The sequence below is a fragment of the Lagopus muta genome, chromosome Z, assembly GCF_023343835.1.
Source record: "Lagopus muta isolate bLagMut1 chromosome Z, bLagMut1 primary, whole genome shotgun sequence".
Classification (NCBI taxonomy): domain Eukaryota; kingdom Metazoa; phylum Chordata; class Aves; order Galliformes; family Phasianidae; genus Lagopus; species Lagopus muta.
In genome coordinates this window covers 52,595,479-52,616,105 of record NC_064472.1, presented here as the reverse complement: position 1 = coordinate 52,616,105, position 20,627 = coordinate 52,595,479, and the positions used below count along the sequence as shown (strand labels likewise).

Here is a 20,627-nt window from a genome sequence, read left to right as displayed (position 1 = left end):
AATTTCAGAACAGCTTATTCGACTTCATGCAAGCTAGTTTTACCTTCAGAGTAAAGTGTTTGAATGGCAGCTTTTTGTGCGTGTGTGTGCGTGTGTGTGCTTAAGGGCTATTTTATAAAAGTTGTGCTTTTTTAAAAAAAACAACAGCACATTGAAAAATCTGTGTCTGCCAATAAACATTTTAGCAATTTCCCATATTTACATTTTTCAGCTCCAGCAGAATGTGGCACATTCTTTACTAAATAATTAGCTCAGCCAAGGAAATCAAGTTTTGTTGTTTCTGACTAAATGTACCAAAAACTATTTACATGTCACATTTGTGCAAATAACTGAATCCAGAGCTAAGCAAAGCAAAAAGGCTTTTGTTACCTGTTGAAGTTGTTCATGTTTGATAATTTAAGAAACTTCAGGCTTGCAGTTCGGGTGTTACTGTTTCTTCTTGTATCTGACTCCAGTACATGCCTTATTAGGACTGCATAAATCACAAAGTTGGTCTGTGCATGTTGTTTTGCTCTGTTATGTTAGTTGATCTTCAGTCTGTTTAACTGTACTCAGACGCTTGCATATAAAGTTAAGCACATGCATGTTAATTCCACTAAATCAGAAGAGACCATTTCCTACTTGAATGCTCAGCTGAATTGGGTGCTGAATGACTGTAGCTTTTCTAGTACAAATACAATTGCTGCATATAGCTGGTGCTGTTTTCAGAGGTAGAGTTATGCCAATTCAGACTTTTTGGTGATGTAACTGAAAACATGCTAAAACTTTTGAAATTGAAACATTTTCTGTTTTAGAAGTAAATTCTAAGAAGACTTTTATATTGTAGCTAATGACAAGCGAAGGAATTTAGATGGAAGTCCTTACGTAAACATTTTCTTTTCCTTTTAGCTTATTAAAATTCCCAAAGTTGATCACCCAAATGAATCGCATACATTTAACTTCTACTTGTCAAATGTTGGCAAAGATAACCCTCAGGGAAGCTTTGACTGTATCCAGCAAACTGCCTCAAGGTAAGTTTTACTTAACATTTTCTGTCATGGCAAATCTAAGCAGATTCTGTGGCTTTGAGCATGTAGCAAAAATCTTCAACAGATGCATGCTCTTAGTGATGAGCCGCAGTTAAAAAAAAAATAAATTCCTAGCAGTAGCATAATTTTTTGTTCATTATAAATACTAGCTTTTACACAGAGTTATTTTGGTTTTGCTTTAAAAAGAAGAAGCTTTGAGTAATTTTTCACCTCTTCATGCTATTTTTAAAAGCATTTGGAGTTCCGTATCATTCAAGCTAGACCAGGTCCATTCTCCAACCACATGTAAATGTAACTGGCAGCATGCTAGTAGGATAGCCATAATGGATAGTTGTCTGACTTTAAGAACCACATTAATCAGTGACCTTACCCGTAACTGCATGACTGCTGCACTTCAGAGCCCAAACGCAGTACAGAAGCACTTTGTCCTGATTCATTTCAGTCAAAGTAAAAAGTGTTAATTGTCTAAGTAATGGCCAAGAAAATGCTATCTTTCTATGTCAAGTTTGCCTCAGCCCCGACAATAACGCACTTAGTGTAGCATTGATGTGAACAATTGTCTGTCTTGTTTATTACGAAGTTGCAGGCAGATTTTGTTTAATCACATTGGAAGCTGATAGCAAACAGCCAGTCAAGCGTGTCTCAGGTGCTAATCGTGTTTGTGGTACAGAAAAGCTTCTGCCCTTACTCTGGAAACATGGGATTTGTCTAGATAGAGAATTTTGCCAGCAGTATGAAAATGAGCTGATTGAATAGCTCTCTGCCTGACAGAAGATCTCTAAACATCCTCCTTCTCTGTGTTAGTTTTCTTCTACTACAATGCAGCCTTTCTGTGAACTCATGCAACTGATGGAACCACTAAAAGCTGAACAGTTTAGTGATTTCAAGTTTGGAGTGGTGTGTTTTGGTGTTTCTTTTTTTGTTTAATTTGTGTCTGAAAGGGGTCAGACATCTGCTGAGGTACAAAGTAAGCCTACAGGAGTGCATGTTGAGTTGAGAGGTCTTGCTTCTTCTTTCTTTTGTCTGATTGAAAGCTCTGCACATGTACTGCAGCTGCTAGTGTACCGAGGCTGCTGCCAGCTCCCAATTAGAAAATCTGCAAGAGACCTTAAGGAGAGCCATTGTGGAGGACTCATAAAAATCTTTTTTCTGAGAGATACTGCATCAGGCTCCTTCTTTAGGGTTCTCAACACTCCAGTGTTTCACTAAGCCTCTCTGTGGGCTCTTTGTTGCTTGGGAAGGAGCAGATTCAGTTAAACTAAACTGAATTCATTTTATAAGAGTAAATTTAAGAACTTTTAGTTAGAAATAATTCTGAATAATATGCTTACATAGTTTGAATGTGGCTCTGCAAAATCTAATTCAGATGAGCTTTCACTTTATTTCTTTGTAGTCAGGTCTTGGTCTGTTCAAAGTATTTAATGCAGAATCATTTTTAAAAATAATTCATAAGGAACCTCTGGAGAGTATTTGGTTTCCTGCTGAAGGTGGGTCTGGCTTCAAAACTGGCTTAAGTTTTGCAGCCTATTCTGCAGTAGATTGTGCAGTGCTCTTGGGCAGTGCTCAGAAGCTCCCATGGCGTAAGCCTGTTCTGAGCTCTGTTCAATCTGTTCTTGCTCTGGAATATTTTAGAGCTGGTTTGGGAGCTGTACCATGCTCTAAGACTGCCACACAGAACTCCTTATCTTCTTGACTTCATGTCAGGCCACTACAGTCCTACATGGTGGTAGCATACCACATGCTGCTGACCAGTGCATGATGCTTTGGTGTTGGTGATGGTCCTTCTTGAACTGTTCAGTTCCTATGGTATATAAAGACAGCAATGTTCAAGGAAATGTGCAGTAGGTAGAATTTGTGCTCTAGATGGCAAGAACTATTTTCTTTTGTAAATGCTGTGATTTCTGAGCAAGAAATAATACCAAAAATAGAGCTCTGAGCTTTGGTTGGACAAAATTGTAGCTGTATCTTGAAATACTGTGCAGTGACTCGGCTTGGTCTACCTTTGTGACTTTCAGAAACAACTTGGTAAATTAAGAAACAAGGTGCCAAATGTTCCTCAGCCTTTTTTTATGGAACCTTTACTAGGTTATTCAAATCATCTTTAGGGTTGTCCAGAATGTTTTGGTCTAGTGCAGCCTAGCATCCTTTCTCTGTTCGGAGGTGTTGCTGAGGTGAGTGCTGCACAAAATAATTGTTAACAGCCATAGTCACTAAACCAGACTAAATTAAGTTGCTATTAGGGTATATAGGAAATCTAGGCTACATGTGTGCTCATCTGGCTGAGAATATTACACTGTAAAAATGTGTTTAAACTTATCCAGGAGAAATGAGGACGCAGTTCTGGGGAAAATCTCCCTTTTCACTTAGTTTGGAACTGTTGACGCCTCTGACCATGAGCCACTGCTGATGTCTGCAGCTGCTGTGAATGCAAGGCAGAAATCCTAGAGGACTGTGCTTCTTCAGAAACCTGATGCCCACCTGCACTTTGCTGAGGAGACACATATCTGGTCTTGCATTCTTTCCTGTTGCGTGGGGCTTTGGTCTAAGTGTCTCTTATTTAAATACATATCTCCAGAGAAGCAGATAGTTAAACCGCAAGTGCTGCAGGTTGCTATCAAACAGTGAGTCAGCAGGGGATCCTGAGAGAGTTCAGGATAGCAAATAGCATGCAAGCTTTAGGGAAAGTCTGGCTTACGTCTCTTGAACCTCAGAGGGACTAAAGCAATGATGGGCAAGACCTCTGCCTTTGACAGGCAGAGGAAGCAGGTGACTTTCAAATGTGTGTTTAACTAATTGCTGAGCATGACTTGAGAAGGCTCTAAGGCATGGGTGTCCAACTTTTTCTTGCCACCACTGAGTGAAAAGGAATTGTACTGGGCTACATTTATATGTTACTCCAAAATAATGCCTCCTATTTATTTCCATGGAAACTCAATAGATACAAAGAGCACAATAACACTATTTGATAGAGCAAATTCTCAACTACTAAACACTCTTTTTCAACACAGTAACCACCATTAGCTGTGCATTTTTCACCAGCGATAAACAAGAGCCTGCCTGCTGCACTCATAGAAATCTGCACCAGCAGAGGTGACCCACCGTCACTGTTGTCACTTCTGAAACACAGCACCCACTGCCTCACTGTGCTCACATTCACTGTTTGGTTTCCATAAACATTCAGCAAGTGCTGATGAATGTCAATGGGTACCATTTTTTCAGTCACACACCTTTACTGCATCTGCACTTCCATGTCAGATGCCATTTTGTCAGACTGGTCCTCTATTGCCATCTGTCACACAGCATGTAATGGGATGCTGGCAGGAAAGTCCAACCTCTGCTGCTCTACCACCAACATCTGCCTCTGACATTGTATAATAGGAGGTATTATTTTCAGAACAGCTCTTGTAAAATATACAATATTGTTAATATATAAATAACAAAGAATTTTAATGTATTTATCAAAACCTCAAAAAAAAAAAAAAAAGAGGAACAAAAACCTATAAAACTAGTGGGTTTCACTATGTTTTTGTGAAACTGATGCATCAGTCAAGTTCGATGGCAGGGGTTGCAGTTCTCAGTGAGCTCTCAAAACGTTGAGTTGAGATTTCTGATGAAATTTTAGTCTTCGTGTGCTTCATCCTTGCAAGTTATTGTTCACAAATATGCATACTGCCAAAAAGCAATGACGCTGAATAAAGTATGATTGTGAAGCAAGGGGTGTAAGAGGGGAAATGTGAAAGTCTGACAAAGAGGCACGATCAGATTTTTGAGTTGAATGTCTCATTGCAACTCTCTATATTCCGCTTGAAAATTTGCAGGTAATGTATGTGTATCAACTGAAAATGGAGTCACAAACATAAATTGATGACTTTTTCGGCAGACTTGAACCCTGTTCTCAAACTCCTTTATCAAAACTGAAAGCACAGCTGCGCGTTCTTCACTGTTCAGATCCCTGTATTTAGCAGTTATTTGCCTTCACTTGAGTCAGCACTGCCCTCCCGGTGCCTTACTTGTTTTCAGTCGACACAGCGTTAATAGCACACCAGTAGTTAGGTTGTTGCTGAGCAATGGGTGCGTGCCTGGGGCCGCTCCACTGTGAAGAGCCACCTCCATGATGGCGCAGGGCAGGGGCTGGGCCACACTGCCAGCTGTGCTGGGCATCCTGCGGCCTGTGGGCTGCGGGTTGGGCATGCCTGCTTACAGACATATAGTGCTTATAGTTTGGATGTCAGTCTACTTCAGTTTGCATTGTAATCTGAGTAGTTTATAGTAGTTTTTTGTGTAGCAACTCATACTATCCTGAGCTTGCCTCTTGAATGTGATTATACGAGAATATTGTAAATATATTGACAGATAACATTGATAAAACAATGATGTTTGGTTTGCAGAATGATTTGAAGCATGTATTACCTAGTGGTGAGAACTGAAAAACATTTTTCTTTGCCTGACAGAGCAGGTTTTTAGGTTTTTATACAACCATACTTCTAGACTTGAAATAGTGCTTGGGCTCATTTTTTCTCAATGTTTTTATAGTTCTGGAGCCTCACAACTGAGTAGCCTGGGATTTATACAGAATAAAATTACAGTATGTGCAACAAATGATTCCTATCAGATGACCAAAGAGCGCATGACCCAAGCAGAAGAGGAATTACGCAATCGAAGTGCAAAGGTTATTAAGCCTGGTGGACCATATTTAGGTATGGTTGTATTTCCTTTTCTACTAGATGTCTGTAAGTTTTCAAATTCAGTAATTGGTCCTTTCATCATACTGTCAGCAGAGTTTATGTGTTCAAAAGACTCAGTGTTAGGTGGCTCACTATCATATTGCAGATTTAAAATCTGTTGCTGCATTAAGAGTTGGCTTTATTTTTCCTCTGGAAAGCCTGCCAGCTCTTCCTTCCTTATTATTGCTTGGCTGGTAAAAATTTTGACCATTGAAGTGCAGGGTTTTATCTTCCCATACACATACCTTCTCTGTTTTAGTAACTAATGTTTTTGGTTCTGTAGCAACACTTTAGAATACAGTGTTAAACCAATACTTGCAAAAGTAATTAAAAAGAAAAAAATAATGTCAAGGACATCTCTTACACAATTCAATTACTTGCTTTGAAAAATGTGCTTTTCATACATGTTAATCAGATTTTGTTTATGCTTTTATCGTGGATGAGCTGTTGTTACTCTAAAACCATATTTTTTTCCCATAAAAAATAACTGTTGTCTGCATGTGGATTTCATCATTTTGCACAGAACAAAATGTGTAGGCGAGACTGCATCATTAAACCATTTTGAGTACTGTTTCTCCAAGGAGAATGGAGATACGAGTCTCGGTGAGCACACAGTGCTGGGGCTGGACATGGCAGTGAGCTAGACAGGCCACATCAGTCCCTGTGCAGAAAAAGCCAGCATGTGCTGGGCTTTGTCACTATGCAGACACAGACACCCCTGCCATGGCAAGCTGCATGCTCCTGTGTCTCTGCCTGCAGAACCTTCTTAGAATTGCAAAATGAAGAGCAAGTGGCTTCTGTTGTGGGTATAGAGCTGGGAATGGGTTAATACTGGGACTGGGATGTGCACTGTCCAGGCTGCAAGGTGAGATGTGCCATGTCACTGCATTCGGCAACAACATTCTGCTTGGAGAAGCTCCATTTCACGTGGATATCTGTGTTCTTCATGATGGTTGCTTGAACAGGCTCCAAGTGAATGTTTTTAAGTTAAATAAATGGGGTCTGAAGATGAGCAGCAGGAGAATGATGGTGTTTGGGGATGCTTCTTTTCAGGCTGGCACAGGCAAAGATAAGGTAGGACAGGGTTAAATTGCTGCGGAGGTATGGAGGGTGGTTTTCAGCATGCTTCACACAGCATAGATTGGGAGCTGAGGTTGTCACTCATGGTAATATGCTGTTATGTTTTCAGTTGATTTTTTCAAAGTGATTCAGAGACATAACTTAAGGTGCTTGCTTGAATGCCACATACACTATCCGTAGTGCCAGGGATGCTTATCTAAACTGTGTTTACCTTGTGACAACACATCAAATGCGTTAATACACAACTGGCAAGTTCATGCTGCTCCATAAACATATCATGTGTCTTTTTGTGGTTAGGTTTGTTCTTGAAAACCAGAAAGCCAAAAACTGGAGATTGAAAGATTGTAGTGATTTGGCCTTTTCTGCAAAATGGCAATAAATTTTTGCTGTTCCTGGGAATAGCAGTATGTAAACACAACTATGTGCTGTTCTCTTTCCTGTGACTACAGAAATTTCCTGAATTCCAAGCATTGCTGTTGGAAGAGTGGTAGAGCTTCAGTTCTTATGACACATATTCACTAGCCTCCCTTATGTACTGAACACGAATTGTTAACATCTGAAAAATGCACAGTTTGTCTCACATCCATTATTGTAGCAGATGTTATTAAAAAATGGAGTAGAGAAGTTGAGGGCTTTTCCTGGGAAACTCAAGTTAATGGTTGACTGCTGTTGCTGTAACATTCTGGATTCACTGTTTGCAAGCACTTGCATTGTTCTTTCAGTTGAGAAATATGTGTTTTTGTAGAATTTGATCCAAAATGCTCTGCAGGCTTTCTTTTGAAACTTCTTTGTCATGTATTCCAAGAACAGTTAGATTTTTTGTGTATTGTTTCTGCCCAACTTGATGTCATGCATATGGCCATATGTAATAAGAGGGGAGAACTTTTCTTTTTCAAATAAGTAGGTCAGGCGATGACGTCAGGTTGGTAGTCTCTTTGAGCAGCAGTGCTATTATTTGTTTAGACGTGGTCTCCCTTGGCATTAATGACGAACACTATAATTATATAGAAGGCCTTTTCTTCAAACTGTGTTATTCCAAAAATAATCTGATTTATTTTATTCAGTGCTTAAGATCATAAACTGGAAAAATAATAAAATCAGCACTTACTAAATTTACAGTAAAGTCTTCCTAACAATATAACCGATTTACCTGATTTTTGTTGTATTGAATAATTTCTTAATTCCTACCTTAATGCATCTTTACTCTGTCTATTACCAGTGGATCTTAAAATGCTAACCAAATCCAGTTCTTGCAGATTATTTGGCCTGGTAATCTCTTTAAAATCAAATTCCTTTTCTTCTCCCAAACTCCCGTATAACTTCTTTTTTTTAAACCCTTAATTTAGGAAAAAGAGTACAGATAAGAAAAGCACCACAAAGCATTCCAGATCCTGTGCCTGAAAGGAAGAGGTCAACACCCATAAACCCAGCAAATACAATACGGAGGACTCATGCAAACAATGCTGTTTCTCAGCGACCATACAGAGACAGAGTGATTCACTTACTGGCATTGAAGACCTACAAGAAACCAGAGTTACTTGCTCGTTTGCAGAGAGATGGTGTCAACCTGAAGGACAGGAATTCTCTTACAGCTATCCTGCAGCAGGTGAGATCATGGTTGCCAGCATTTTTTTTACTCCTGCTATTCTTTTAGTCATAATTTTGGGATGTGTTACTCCCATGTTTAAATGAGAAAATAATAAACACCTTAAATAATCCTCTCATCATTTAAGTGTTTCAACTGACTTTATGCACGTGCTTCAAAATGCAAGTCAAAGTATGGGAAGAAAAGATTAAAAGATATGTGGGGGTAGTTTTGTTTTGCTGGGATGGTAGGCAGCAATTAACTATTTTTAGCTTTGTTGCTCCTAATGCCTTCTTTTTTTTCTTCCCTCTGTTTAAAAAGAAACTGCTGAACTAGGTAATTAAGAGAACCTGACCATGCTTTCTCTCAATTGCTTGATGTAGCTCTTCTTAGTACTTAATATTTCTTGCCCCAAACTTACATGGAGTGAAGTCCAATAATGAACTAAGTTATTATTTCACATGTATGTAGTTGGTGGCCTTTATATGGTCAGTGCCTCTTCTTGGGATCTGACAGTCTTAGCAAACAGTAAATGAGAAAAACAGTGGTCTCTTTTGGGAAAAAACAAAACAAAACAAAAACAAAAAACTGCTTTGCTATCATATGGATTCTGTCCTTGTCTTTCTTGCAGGCTTCTTCCCTGTATGCTAGCTTTTCCAGTGCCCCAGTGAGCTGGGTTCCCATTGCATTTCTGTATCATATTCATGAAAATCACCAGTAGGCCTGCTGCATGACGTAGATGAGATTTCTAAGCTCTGTGTTCAAATGTGCCACATACTGCTACTTTTTTTACGAAATAGTTCTGATAAGGCCCATTAAGATAACATGTAATGTTTTTCATACTACCTGTTCTCACAGACTGATGACTGTATTGTGTATGTAAAGTAGGAGTATTTCCTGTGTATTTAGAATAGTTTTGAAAATCACTGCAGTGAGTAACTCAATATTTATGCAGTTTTAGTTGATCCTGCACTGAATTTTAAACAGTGTTTGTTCAAATAAGTTAAGTATTGTTTAGTTTGTCCAGAACGACGATAGGGTGTTGTTGTTTTTTTTTAACCTCAAAGATGTGTAATTTAAAGAGCCATGTTCTTACATATGAATTTAATCAACTTCATAAACAATTAATTTTGTATTTTAAGTTTCTGAAGCTCTGCTTGCTATAGTAAAAAAAAATATGACAATAATTTCTTTTTCCATTATTTTTGGCAATGTTTAGAGACTTTCTTGGAGTCTCTTTCTATTACGTGGTGTGAGTTGTGTAAAGGTATTAGTTTACATTCAGAAATAAACAAGTTAGCAGCACTACACTGTAGAAAGGCTTGTTGACATTTTTCTTGTCTTCATTATTAGTTTTCTAGGAGCCTAAAGTCAGGAACCAAAACTGTGTTCTCATATGCATATATTTCATTATCTTAGAATGCAGCTTTAATTCAGTTTTTAACAAAGTTTACAGATTCACCATATTTTGTTTACTTTGAATTATTTTTAAGCAGTGGAGAAACACACACAGATTAGCAGTATTTATCCACAATAAAATTAAAATCAGGTGCAAGAATGTGTCAGAAAAGGCAGCAAAACATAAAGAATGCTTAACCCACTAGCACGTTTAAATCCTCCTTCATTGAGCGTCAGCATTCACACCTTTTAATAGTAAACATTACAGGAGAGAAAATGCTCAAGGCAGTGCAATGTGGTGGTGGTGGTGGGTGCAAAGTGTTGGAGCATTTTGTATGAGGCAAATGGACTGACACTGTTCTTCTTTGAGATTTTCTCTGAAAGTTTGAGCAGATATCAGAGTAGGAAGCCTGAAACAGTGCTTTGGATGTCACTAGTCATGAGATTTTGCTAGAGATAGCTTGAATTTTTTGAGTATACTTTGTGTTATTTTTAAGGAAGATTAAAAAAACAAACAAACTTATTTTCAGAGACACGTGACTTTCTCATGATAGCATCTTGCTTCAGACAGCTCTCTGCCTGCAAGAGAAAGAATGCATCTGTACATCACTCTGTTAGCTATACATCTTGATTCCTAAATAGATCTTGATAAGTATTCCTGCAGTTACCTTTTTTTCCACCCATAAACAGCCAGTGTGTCTTAAAACTAATGGAATGGGTGAAAACTTATTCTTTATACTAAATGAATAAGTGTATTTCTCATTATCAAGTAAGCTTTTTCAATAGAAAGGTATTGTTTCTTGTGGCGCAGTCACCTGAAAAAGAAAATCGATTCTATTTACAAGACAAGTGATGGCAAATAAAGCTTCTCTTGCTCCTTCTGCAGTCACTGAGGTGGTGAAAGAAGCATTTTCCAAGAACTCTGTGCTCTGCAAACACAGTGCAGCACTGTCAAACACAGGGATTGCTGGTGTCATCCTGAAGTTGAGCAGCACAGGTCTCTCCACATATTTCATTCTGGCGTAGCTGTATTTAAAGGCAGAGATATATGATGCAGAGAAAATTTTTTCTTAAGAGTACAATTTCATACAAGAATTGCATAGATGCAATTTCATTGCATCTTTCGGGGATTTTTTACATGCAAAATTTCATATCCAAATTTGACCACATTTCTGAGGATCAGCACACATGACATGAGAACTACTTTGTATTTCAGCTATAAAAATGGTGCTTGATTTTGTTTATGTTGTTGATTTAGCTGTACATTACTACTGTGGTTTACATTTAGGTATAATTGTCTTTTTTTTTTTCTCTTTTGTAAATGTCTAGGTAGCCAACTTGAATCCCAAGGATAATTCTTATACTCTGAAGGATTATTTATTTAAAGACATTCAGAAAGACTGGCCTGGATACAATGAAGTTGATAAACAGACATTGGAGTTAATACTTTCTAGGTAAGTTCAGTTCTCTCACATGGGGGTCTAGTTAGACTTCTTGGATTGCATTAAGTAAAGAGGAATTGTCATGGGCCACATATAAAACATATAATATGGTTAATGTATGCTAGTAGCAAAACTTTTATTTTTAAATTTTTTAAATTAAAACTTCAAAAAGAGGGCAACAAAAACAAAGCAGGTTGGTCACATGCTGTGGAAGAAAGAAAATAACAGTTTTAGAAACTGTGTGTTTTGCCAGTAATGAAAGGACTATGACATGGATACTTTTGCCTTGTAACCTGAAATGTGGGTAATCCTTACAGAAAAGTAAATTCATCTCAGAGTACCACCAGCACCAGTCATTTGGGATCTCCTGTAACTTCTAGTAAAGATGCTGCATCAGCTTCTCCTTCCCAGGTATTTTGTGGCTTTTAAAAATTATTTATAATGTACCAAGGTTTAACTTGCTTTATATTGGAATAAAATCTATAATACAGAGCACTCGTATTATCTTTGCTGTATGAAAAACTAAAGCATTTACCTCTAGATGGATGCTTATGGTTTTTTTTGGTTTTATTTTTTAAGATGGTTGCACTGTCAAAGACCTTAAGACTTAATGATAACATAGCCTAAAAGCTGCCATGTTTAGTCTTCCGTGTTTCAGAATGTTCGGAATCTTTGGAAAGACAGAATTCCTGTGTACTTGCTCTCTTGTAAATACGTCTAGATTGGTCAGAGGCTATCCCTGTAGCGTTTGAAGAGCTGAGATGTTAGCATAGCACCTGTCTATCAATAGCACAATGACCCTTGCAGGAGATAGCTCATCTGTAGAGGCTAGACTTGTTGGCTGTCCATTATTGTCATGTACTTTCTGATTAAAATCTTAAAGTTGTTTTGTATTGCCCCTTGATTTGTTTGTCTTGGTGTGTAGGAAGGCATTTTGAAAACTATAAATGTGTATATATTTTTTGTTGTATGATTGCATGTATTCAAGTTTCTTTGTGGTGTGGTAGTTAAAATGATCAAAGATGCACAAACATAATTATGTTGCTGTTTAAATATAATGCTTAGGAAAAGCTAGAATAAGCAGAAATTACAGTTGCAATCTGCTGTGTGGCGGTATATATTTTTTCTTGCTGCCATCTTTAAACACCCAGTATGATGGAGGGTAAAATGGAGGTCTGGATCAGTGGGTCCAGGCTTCTTCCAACCTTTTCAAACTTAAGATACTTGCATTCTGCTTTGCTATCAATAAAAAAGTGCAATACAAACTCTTCAGAAGTGGCTTGAAAAAATCCATATGAAATGCATTCCTTTAAGGAAAAGTACGACACTTTCTTTGAAACTGTATTTTCATAACAACTGAAATTTGAAGAAGTTTAGGTACACCAGAGCTTGTGTGTAATAACAAACTGTAAAGTACTTGGCATCTCACACTGTTAAGGTACATGAGTTTAAAAGTGGACGAAGGGCACACCTATTCTTCCCTTATTTTCATCCTGTCAAACAGCAACATAGTGTGTGATATGGACCTCTATGTGTTACAACTAGATGGCACAGAACTGTGCCCAGTGCTTAGTTTAAAAATGGTGCCACCTTGTAAACCAAGAAAAAGCACAACAGGCTTGTTGAGGAAAGCATGAACCTATGTTTCAACTGGACAAAATAGCTGGAGGGGCAGCTGCAGCAGAACTGTTTCTTCAACATGTTCTTTGTTGTCTCCTCTTTAGTTGGTAGATCTGTGTTCAACAGCTGCTTGTTCTTAGGTGTTCTTCATTGAAATGAACGCTACTACTCCATTTTGTTTTGCAGAAACGGCTCTTGGATTTCAACTTCATTGATCCCCTGATGAACAAGAAGCCGAGGATCTCCCACCTCAACAGTCGAGTCCAGCCGTCCTTGAGTGGACCCCCACCTGCCCCCAGCAAGAAGGCAACCCTTGCCACTGCAGCACCTGCCCCACCATCCTTGCCTGCCGCCCACCTGCCTGCCTCCAATCCGCCCCAGACTGCCAGCTCAATCTCCCCCAGCACACCTGAGGGGAGTGGGATGCAAGATCTGCCTGTAGATAGCATCAGCCAAAGTGGCAGTAGTGTCTTCAAGCACCAGCAAGAAAAATATACCTCTAGGACTCCTTTGGAAACCCCAGCGCCTGCCGCTGGTAAATTGGAACATCCCACATTTGCAGGTGAGGAGGATGTGTTGTGCAAGAAGTCCATGAAGAAGGCCAAAAAGCATAAGGAGAAGGACCAAATCAAAAAGCAGGAAACTACAAAAGAGCAGAAAGATGAAGGACTACTTGAAAGCAAAACGGACCTTAGGAAAGAGGAGACTGCCATGATGAAAAGCCCCTCTGGTTTGGAGTCAGATGAAGGTATTAAAATGCTGCTTCTCATAACTATTGCATGAATAGGCCTTCTGAAAAGACACTAGAAGAACAAAGACTAGAAGCATGAATAATCTACTTTTTCCCCTGCTGTATTTTAAGTTCTTTACCATTATCTCTTACTTTATGATAACAAAGGATTAGGAAATAATTCGTTGTATCCTCTCTCATTATATTTTAGTTACCAGCTTCTTCTTTATGAAACTAACTGAATAAAATAAAACAAAGTAAACAAAGCCCACCAAACAACTCAGAAGCAGAGGCTGAACTTTTTTTGCTAAAGCATTGTCTAAAATTGGGTACATTTTTAAGAATTTTCTCTCTGCAGTACTGAAATCATTAGAACAAGGAAATATTCTGTGGGTGTCTGTTGAAAAGTAAATCTTTAAAAGGAAAACATAGATGCTAGAAATAAACAGGTAATGGATTTGTTTTTTTATTCGACTTACATTAAACTGAAAGTTTATTTAAGTTTACTGCATGTTTTTTAATCGGCTGTTTTTAAAACCTGCACATTAATAGCACATAATTAGAAAAGTTTGACATACAGGTGCAGCATGGTAGTTTACTGAAACACACAGTTCAGACATAAATGTATGTGATCATGCATTGAAATACAAGTTTCATGGCAATCTGCATTTTCATGGAAAATCTAAAACGTACATAACCTGACATACAGTTTTCTTGAGTTTTGGCTTTAACAGCCACAGAACTCACTACTAAAGCAGGCTAGAAGTCAGGTTTGACCCTTAGCTGTCACAGCTTGAAGGTGAGCATGCAAGGTGCCCCTTTGAAGTATTCTTCTGCACGTAGAAAAAGTGCTTTGAGGTGATCTTCTCCCACATGCCCTTGTTATACTGCTTCGTGTCCACATGTGGTGTGAAATTACCTTGAACATATTTTGACTTTATCAACATGTGAGCATTTTTCTCCAGATTCCAGCAATATAACTCCAAATGGCTAGGGAAATAAAAATCTGTAGTAACTCTAATGTTGATCCCTAATTGAAGCTTTTAAATGGGCTGAGCCATTTCAGCAAATATTGTTTGAGTTCTTGGAAGTAAAATGCTCGAAGCAAAATTCTTCACAGAAGTAGTGTTTGTTAACATTACCGGCTGCATTTCTCTCAGATATTGTTCTGACTTATGTACTACTTTTTTACTATGCTTCCTGCTTTCAACATTATAATTTTAACATTAAATGTAATCATCATTTGTAGAACATCGTAAAATAACTCTTTTCCCCTGTCTTTGCTCAGATGGCTTACAGATTTGTAAAAGTGGCTGAGCATTAGCAGAAATAATGTGCTTCGACAGTGGCAGTGTAAGATAATAATTATTATTAGAGAGTTTTTTTTGTTTTGTTTTTTAAGCTTTCTGACAAACACACAAAAAAAAAGGCAGAGGTTTGATAAGATACAAGAAAAAAACACTAATTCCAGTTACAACTTAATTTTCCTTAAAGCAGCTGTTCTTACTTATCAAAAAGGTAGATGGGTCTTGAAATATTTCTTTAAATTGATTAGAGGGTGGATGTCCAAAAAGGGCAGGGAAGGAAGGATAAAAATGTGGCATAAAAAGAACTTCAACTTTCTAGTGTACATATTGTAGTCCTCTGCAACATGAATGCTGGTATAAATCAAGCTATCTAATTGTGCAGCTATTCAAGCTGTTTAATTTGAATTGCTGTGCAAATGCCACGTTATGTCTTGAATTAATAAAAGTTGACCTCTGGTTAATGCTTTGGTCACGCTGAACCTGAGAAATAAACTAGCCGTTCCCTCTTTTTGAACTGCAGTACTGTGTACTGTGGAGAAGGTCATATGAGCCTTGTTAATATACAAAGCTTGTTTGCAGTAATTTACTGTCAGAATAGAACTCTATAGGATTTTTTCCAGCCCTTAGGTTCTTATTGTTTGGCTATATTAAAAATCTGTTTATCACAAGTGTCAAAACTTCTGCTTTTCTATAGGAGTTGAAAAAACGTGCACTGCCTCCACAGATTCTCCTTCATCAACAAATGAACTACCAGACTACTTCAAGTGAGTAAAGTGATAATTTAAAATCTCCTGTTATTTATTGAAGCGATTGAAAAATCACCCGTACAAAGTCTAGTTTAGTTACAAAATTGAAAAAACTACCAAAATGTAGTTGGAGAATAACAACAAATTCATTTATAATGGCAATTTCCTATAAAGGAGCTTGCCATTACTCTAAAATTACATTTTAAGTTAACTAGTTGCCTTATTTAAGTACTCTTAATTTTTGAAATCTGAGCTTGTCCTTTAATTATTTTGAGAGAGAAAAAAATGTTAAAAACAATTTTTAATACGCTTTGGCAGATTTAAAAAGAAAAAAAAAACACATTTAATGTCATTCTTCTTGAAGACCAAAATAAAAAGGCATTAGAGTGTGTGCTGCTTTCTTTTTAGACAAAAAGAGAGCTGAACTCCAAAGTACTGAGTATGCAAAGTTTGAATGAACATCTTGTTTTCACCGCTTAGTACATCTAAGTTGGGAAGGTGGTGAAGGAAAATTAGCAAAATTTAAACTCCAGCATTACAAAGTGTGTATATATGAACTAGCAGGAGTTAACCACCAAAGTTATTTCTAAAGATTATGTAAATGACCACTGATAATTGGAAGCTACAGCAAAACAACCAATTTAACAACAGAATCATAGACTGAAGACCTAGAGATAAGAAAGAAACTTCAATTCAAATTTTAATTTTAGATTCTTAATTGTAGCTGTGAAATAGGTACAAATGTGCTAAACTCATATATGAAATGTTGCATATCTGTAGTGATTGGGGTATTACACTCTTTGCAGTCGAAGAAAGAATTCCCAGTTAAGGTTAATCTTAGCTTCGCAGATAGTCACACATCACATTAACATGCCCAAAGGTTAAAATTTACCTGCCATGTAACGAAATTTTTCATACTTCATTGCAGTAAGACAGGCATTAAGAAACTGGATTTGAAATGGCATAATAGCAGAATCAGTAGTTTGCTAAATGTTTGGTTTTGTGGTTGTTTTCTTCTTGTTTTTTTATTATTTTTTAGTTTTTAGTTTTTTTTTTTTTAAGAATAATAAAATTAATTTTCAGTTAGAGGGATTATCCTTTACACTGTAAAATAGAGAAGTACCTTCTGCATATTTATTGCAGTGAGATGATGTAGGTAGCCAGAGTAAATCGTGTTTTGCAGAGCTACAGTTTAGTGCTTGAAGCGTTGGGCTGAGAATTCAAACCTGTGTTTAATTCCAAACCTTTCCTGGGTTAAAACAGATTCAGCTCTTTGACATCTGCTTCCCATGTACACTGAAGGCAATGATACTGAGCTTTCGAAGATGTCTTGAAATCTTTTGTCTTCACATAGAGAAATACACAACTCTGTTATGTAGTCTGATATTTCAGTTGGGTGCCTTTAAGCTTTGCTAAAAAGGGGAAAAAATAGTGTAAGATTTCATCAAGTTGTTTGAGTTCTCATTGGGTGTAAACACTTCAGTGGAGAATTCTTTGTGAAAGGAGCAACCTTTCAAATAATTGTACAGATAATCTACCTGTTAGCTACAGCTTACTGGAAATAACTTACATAGAGTTGCTTCAGGCATCTGCTTTGTCTTGAGGAAAAGATTGAATCCTTGAACAAACTTGCAGGTTGATCCAGTTTAAAGGATTTTGATAGTTTATTTTAGCTCTTTTTTCTGCCTCCAAGTACTACACAGTTCATTAGTATAATGCTAAAGCATGTTGAAGATAATTTCCTATCACAAATATTTAGTGAGTAAACTTGGAAGGGCAGCCTCCCGGATTTGTTGGTTGAGACCAGAGAGAGGTGACTGTAGGGAGCTGTCTTTGACACAGTGATCATGAAATAGTTGACTTCATAATTTTTGGCATAAGGAGAAAAAGGTTAACACTCTCTATTTTAAGAAAGAAAACCTGATGCTACTCAGGCAGCTAGTTAGCAGTGTCCTCTAGTAATTTGCTCTGTAGAGTCTCTCCAAGAGTGCTGGTCACTTTCCTGGAATCAACTCTTGAAAGTCCAGGAACACTCAATTCCATTCTGCTTCAAGGCAGACAGGCCTGGCTAAACAGAGAAGCCCTCATAGAATTAGGGCAGAAAACAGAACAGCAAAGTCAGGATTTATGGGAAGAGCACAGAGCTTCAGTTACATCTACAGCTGGGAGAAAACAGGGAAAGCAAAAGCTCAACTTGAATTGATGCTGGACAACAAAAAGCGCTTTTTCAAGTATGTCAACAGCAAAGGGGGATCAAAGGAAAACACTGTACTGATAGTTGATACAGGTGACCAACAAGTCATCAACAAAAGGGCTTAAGAAAAGGTGGAAGCATTTCATGACCTTTTTGCCTCAGTTTTTAGTAATGGCACATCTTTGTCTGCCTGATCCTCTGACATGGAGGACCATGACTGGAGAGTCAATGACTTTCCATCCATGGTCCCTAATACTGTACAGTTGCAGCAGCTCAGTGTTCATAAATCCATGGACCTGGTGAGATTCACCTTCAGAGTGCTGAAGGACTTACAAACATTAGTGCTGCGCTTCTCTCAACCATCTTCTGAAGATTGTGAGAGTCTGGGGAGGTCTCTGCTGACTAGCCTGAACTTGGAGACTAGCCAGCATTACAGCGATCTACAAAAAGAGCATAGGAGAGGAGCCAGGAAACTACAGACCTGTAAATCTAACCTCAGTCCCTGGAAAAGTTAGAGAGAAGATTGTCCTGGGGGATACAGGAAGTCAGTTAATGAACAAAGCCATTATCAGTCACAGTCAGTGTGGGCTCATGAAGGGACAGTCCTGCCGTAATAATTTCATCTCCTTCTCTAATAAGGTCACCTGCTTCATGAGTGGAGAGAAGGCAGTGGATGTAATCTTTCTCTATTTCAAGTAAGGCCTTTGGAGCAGTCGATCTGTGAGATAAGCAGGTTCACACCACACTGAGTGATGAACTGTCTTGATAGAAGAGCTCAAAAGGTTGTAGGGAATGGACTACAGTCATCAATGGCGTGAAGTTCAACAAAGGAAAATACCAGGCTCCTCACCTTGTCTGGGACAGTCTGGGATACAAGTAACAGGAGAGCCTTAGCACTGGAGCAGCCTCACCTTGATGCCGTTTGCAGTTCTTGGCTCCACAATCTAAAAAGGATGTTAAGATCCTCAGGAACATCCAGAGGAGGACAACAAAGCTGCTACCAGGACTGGAAGGCATATCTTGTGGGAAGAGATTGAGGGCAATTGGGTTGTCTAGTCCATAGAGGGCTGGAAGGTAATGTCATCTCTCTCTGCCTCTCTCTCTGAGGAGGGGAAGCAGAGGGAGGCACTGGGCTGTGTTCCTGGTATCTGATGGAAATGGCACAAAGATGCCAAGGAAAGATTCAGACTGGATGTTAGGACATTACCAAGGGGCTGGTCAAACTCTGTAACAGGCTTCCCAGAGAGGTGGTGGATGTCCCATGCCTGACAGTGTTTGAGGCATTTGGATAATACCCAGAATAACATACTCTAACTTTTGGTTAGCCTTGAAGTGGTCAGGCAGTTGGACAAGATGATCTCTGGAGGTCCTTTCCAAACCGAACTATTCCATTCCATTTGTATTCAAACATGACTAGTCAAATTATAACAGCAATCCTGAGTTCACAAATCAACTTCCCTCATTGTCATGCTCAGCAGGGCTTCCAGCATGGGGCAGGCATATGTTAGTTCCAGTCTTTTGTTTATATCTCTATGAGACCTTGCTCTTTTCTAAAGCTGAATTTCTGCTTTTGAGAATCTTTTGCTGCTTTTGTTACATAATCAGTTTGTTGCTCACAGTATATCCTGCTGAATGTTAATGTCACTGGATAAAGACAAAGTAATCAGTTCCTAACCTTCAAAATTTTCCTTGCAGAGGAGGTAAGGTAGGGCAGAGCTCAACAGTTAACCGCTCCCTCACTGCATCTGTTTGATACCATGAAGTGTCTTTTGTATAAGATTGAATATGCATTTGTGTTTTCTACTAGAAAATACATAGCTATAGTCTCATATGAGCAACGCCAGCGTTATAAGGATGACTTCAATGCAGAGTATGATGAATACAGGAGTTTGCATGCTCGAATGGAGAGTATCACCAGAAAATTCATGAAGCTTGATGAACAGCGAAAACAGCTTTCTCCAGGGTCCAAGGAATATCAGGTAAAGAAGAGTAAAACCATGAAGACTGTGTCTTATTTCCATCTTTTACACCCTGCAGAATTCTGTATTTTCAGAATAAGCAGATGCTTCAGTTTTGTAATCCGGTAAATTACACTGACATGATTTTAAAGTGTCCAAGGGATACCAAGTAACTGGTTGTATGTTAGGAGGTACCAGATTGGCTGTAGTTTTACTGACTGCCTCACAGCATCCTAGTGAAGTAAGAGAGTACTGCTGCACTGATGAGAAAGGAGAAGAACCAAAGGACCATAATCCCCAGGCTTTGCTGACCTGCTATTTCCCATTGTTTAAAGGGGACAAGTTTATTTTGTATACTTAACAAGATGTGCAGTCACAAACTTATTTGGCTTCTAACTGTAAATTTTAGCAAAGAAGGGTATTAAAAACTTTGCATTCCAGCTTTCAAGCCTGGGATGACATTATTTGGACATGCAAATTCCAAATGCTCAGTACTGGAATTCTTAAATTCTCTGTGTGTGCTGAGGATGTTTGGTAGCATCTGGCTAGCTTTTATAAGTTTTTGCACAGATTGCAAATGTATTTGTGAGCGCAGGGAGTATTTTAAAATCCCTGGTACTGCTCAATCAAACAAAGGAGAGAAGCTTTACAGAACTCACGTACGTGGTCTGACCCTACATTGGCTAACTCTTGACTTCTGTGGCTTCACAGAACCACGTAACAAGTCATTTAGCCCTTATTTGAAGACTCCACCCAAGTGTGCTCTCTGTGAAAGCAAGTATTTTACAGTGGCGTGAATGACTTCACAAAGGGAA

The 20,627-nt window shown here is 38.3% G+C and overlaps 1 protein-coding gene across 1 annotated transcript in view; it reads left to right on the top strand.

Moving 5' to 3' along the window:
- The window catches only part of ELL2 (elongation factor for RNA polymerase II 2), a 49,074-nt gene that overhangs the window by 24,644 nt on the left and 3,803 nt on the right, over positions 1-20,627 (top strand). Inside the window, exons 3-10 of the mRNA XM_048931528.1 lie at positions 889-1,010; positions 5,562-5,725; positions 8,179-8,438; positions 11,145-11,269; positions 11,575-11,668; positions 13,064-13,625; positions 15,609-15,678; positions 19,662-19,833. Of these exons, the coding sequence (XP_048787485.1) occupies positions 889-1,010; positions 5,562-5,725; positions 8,179-8,438; positions 11,145-11,269; positions 11,575-11,668; positions 13,064-13,625; positions 15,609-15,678; positions 19,662-19,833 (1,569 nt within the window). The remainder of the gene's footprint in view (positions 1-888; positions 1,011-5,561; positions 5,726-8,178; positions 8,439-11,144; positions 11,270-11,574; positions 11,669-13,063; positions 13,626-15,608; positions 15,679-19,661; positions 19,834-20,627) is intronic.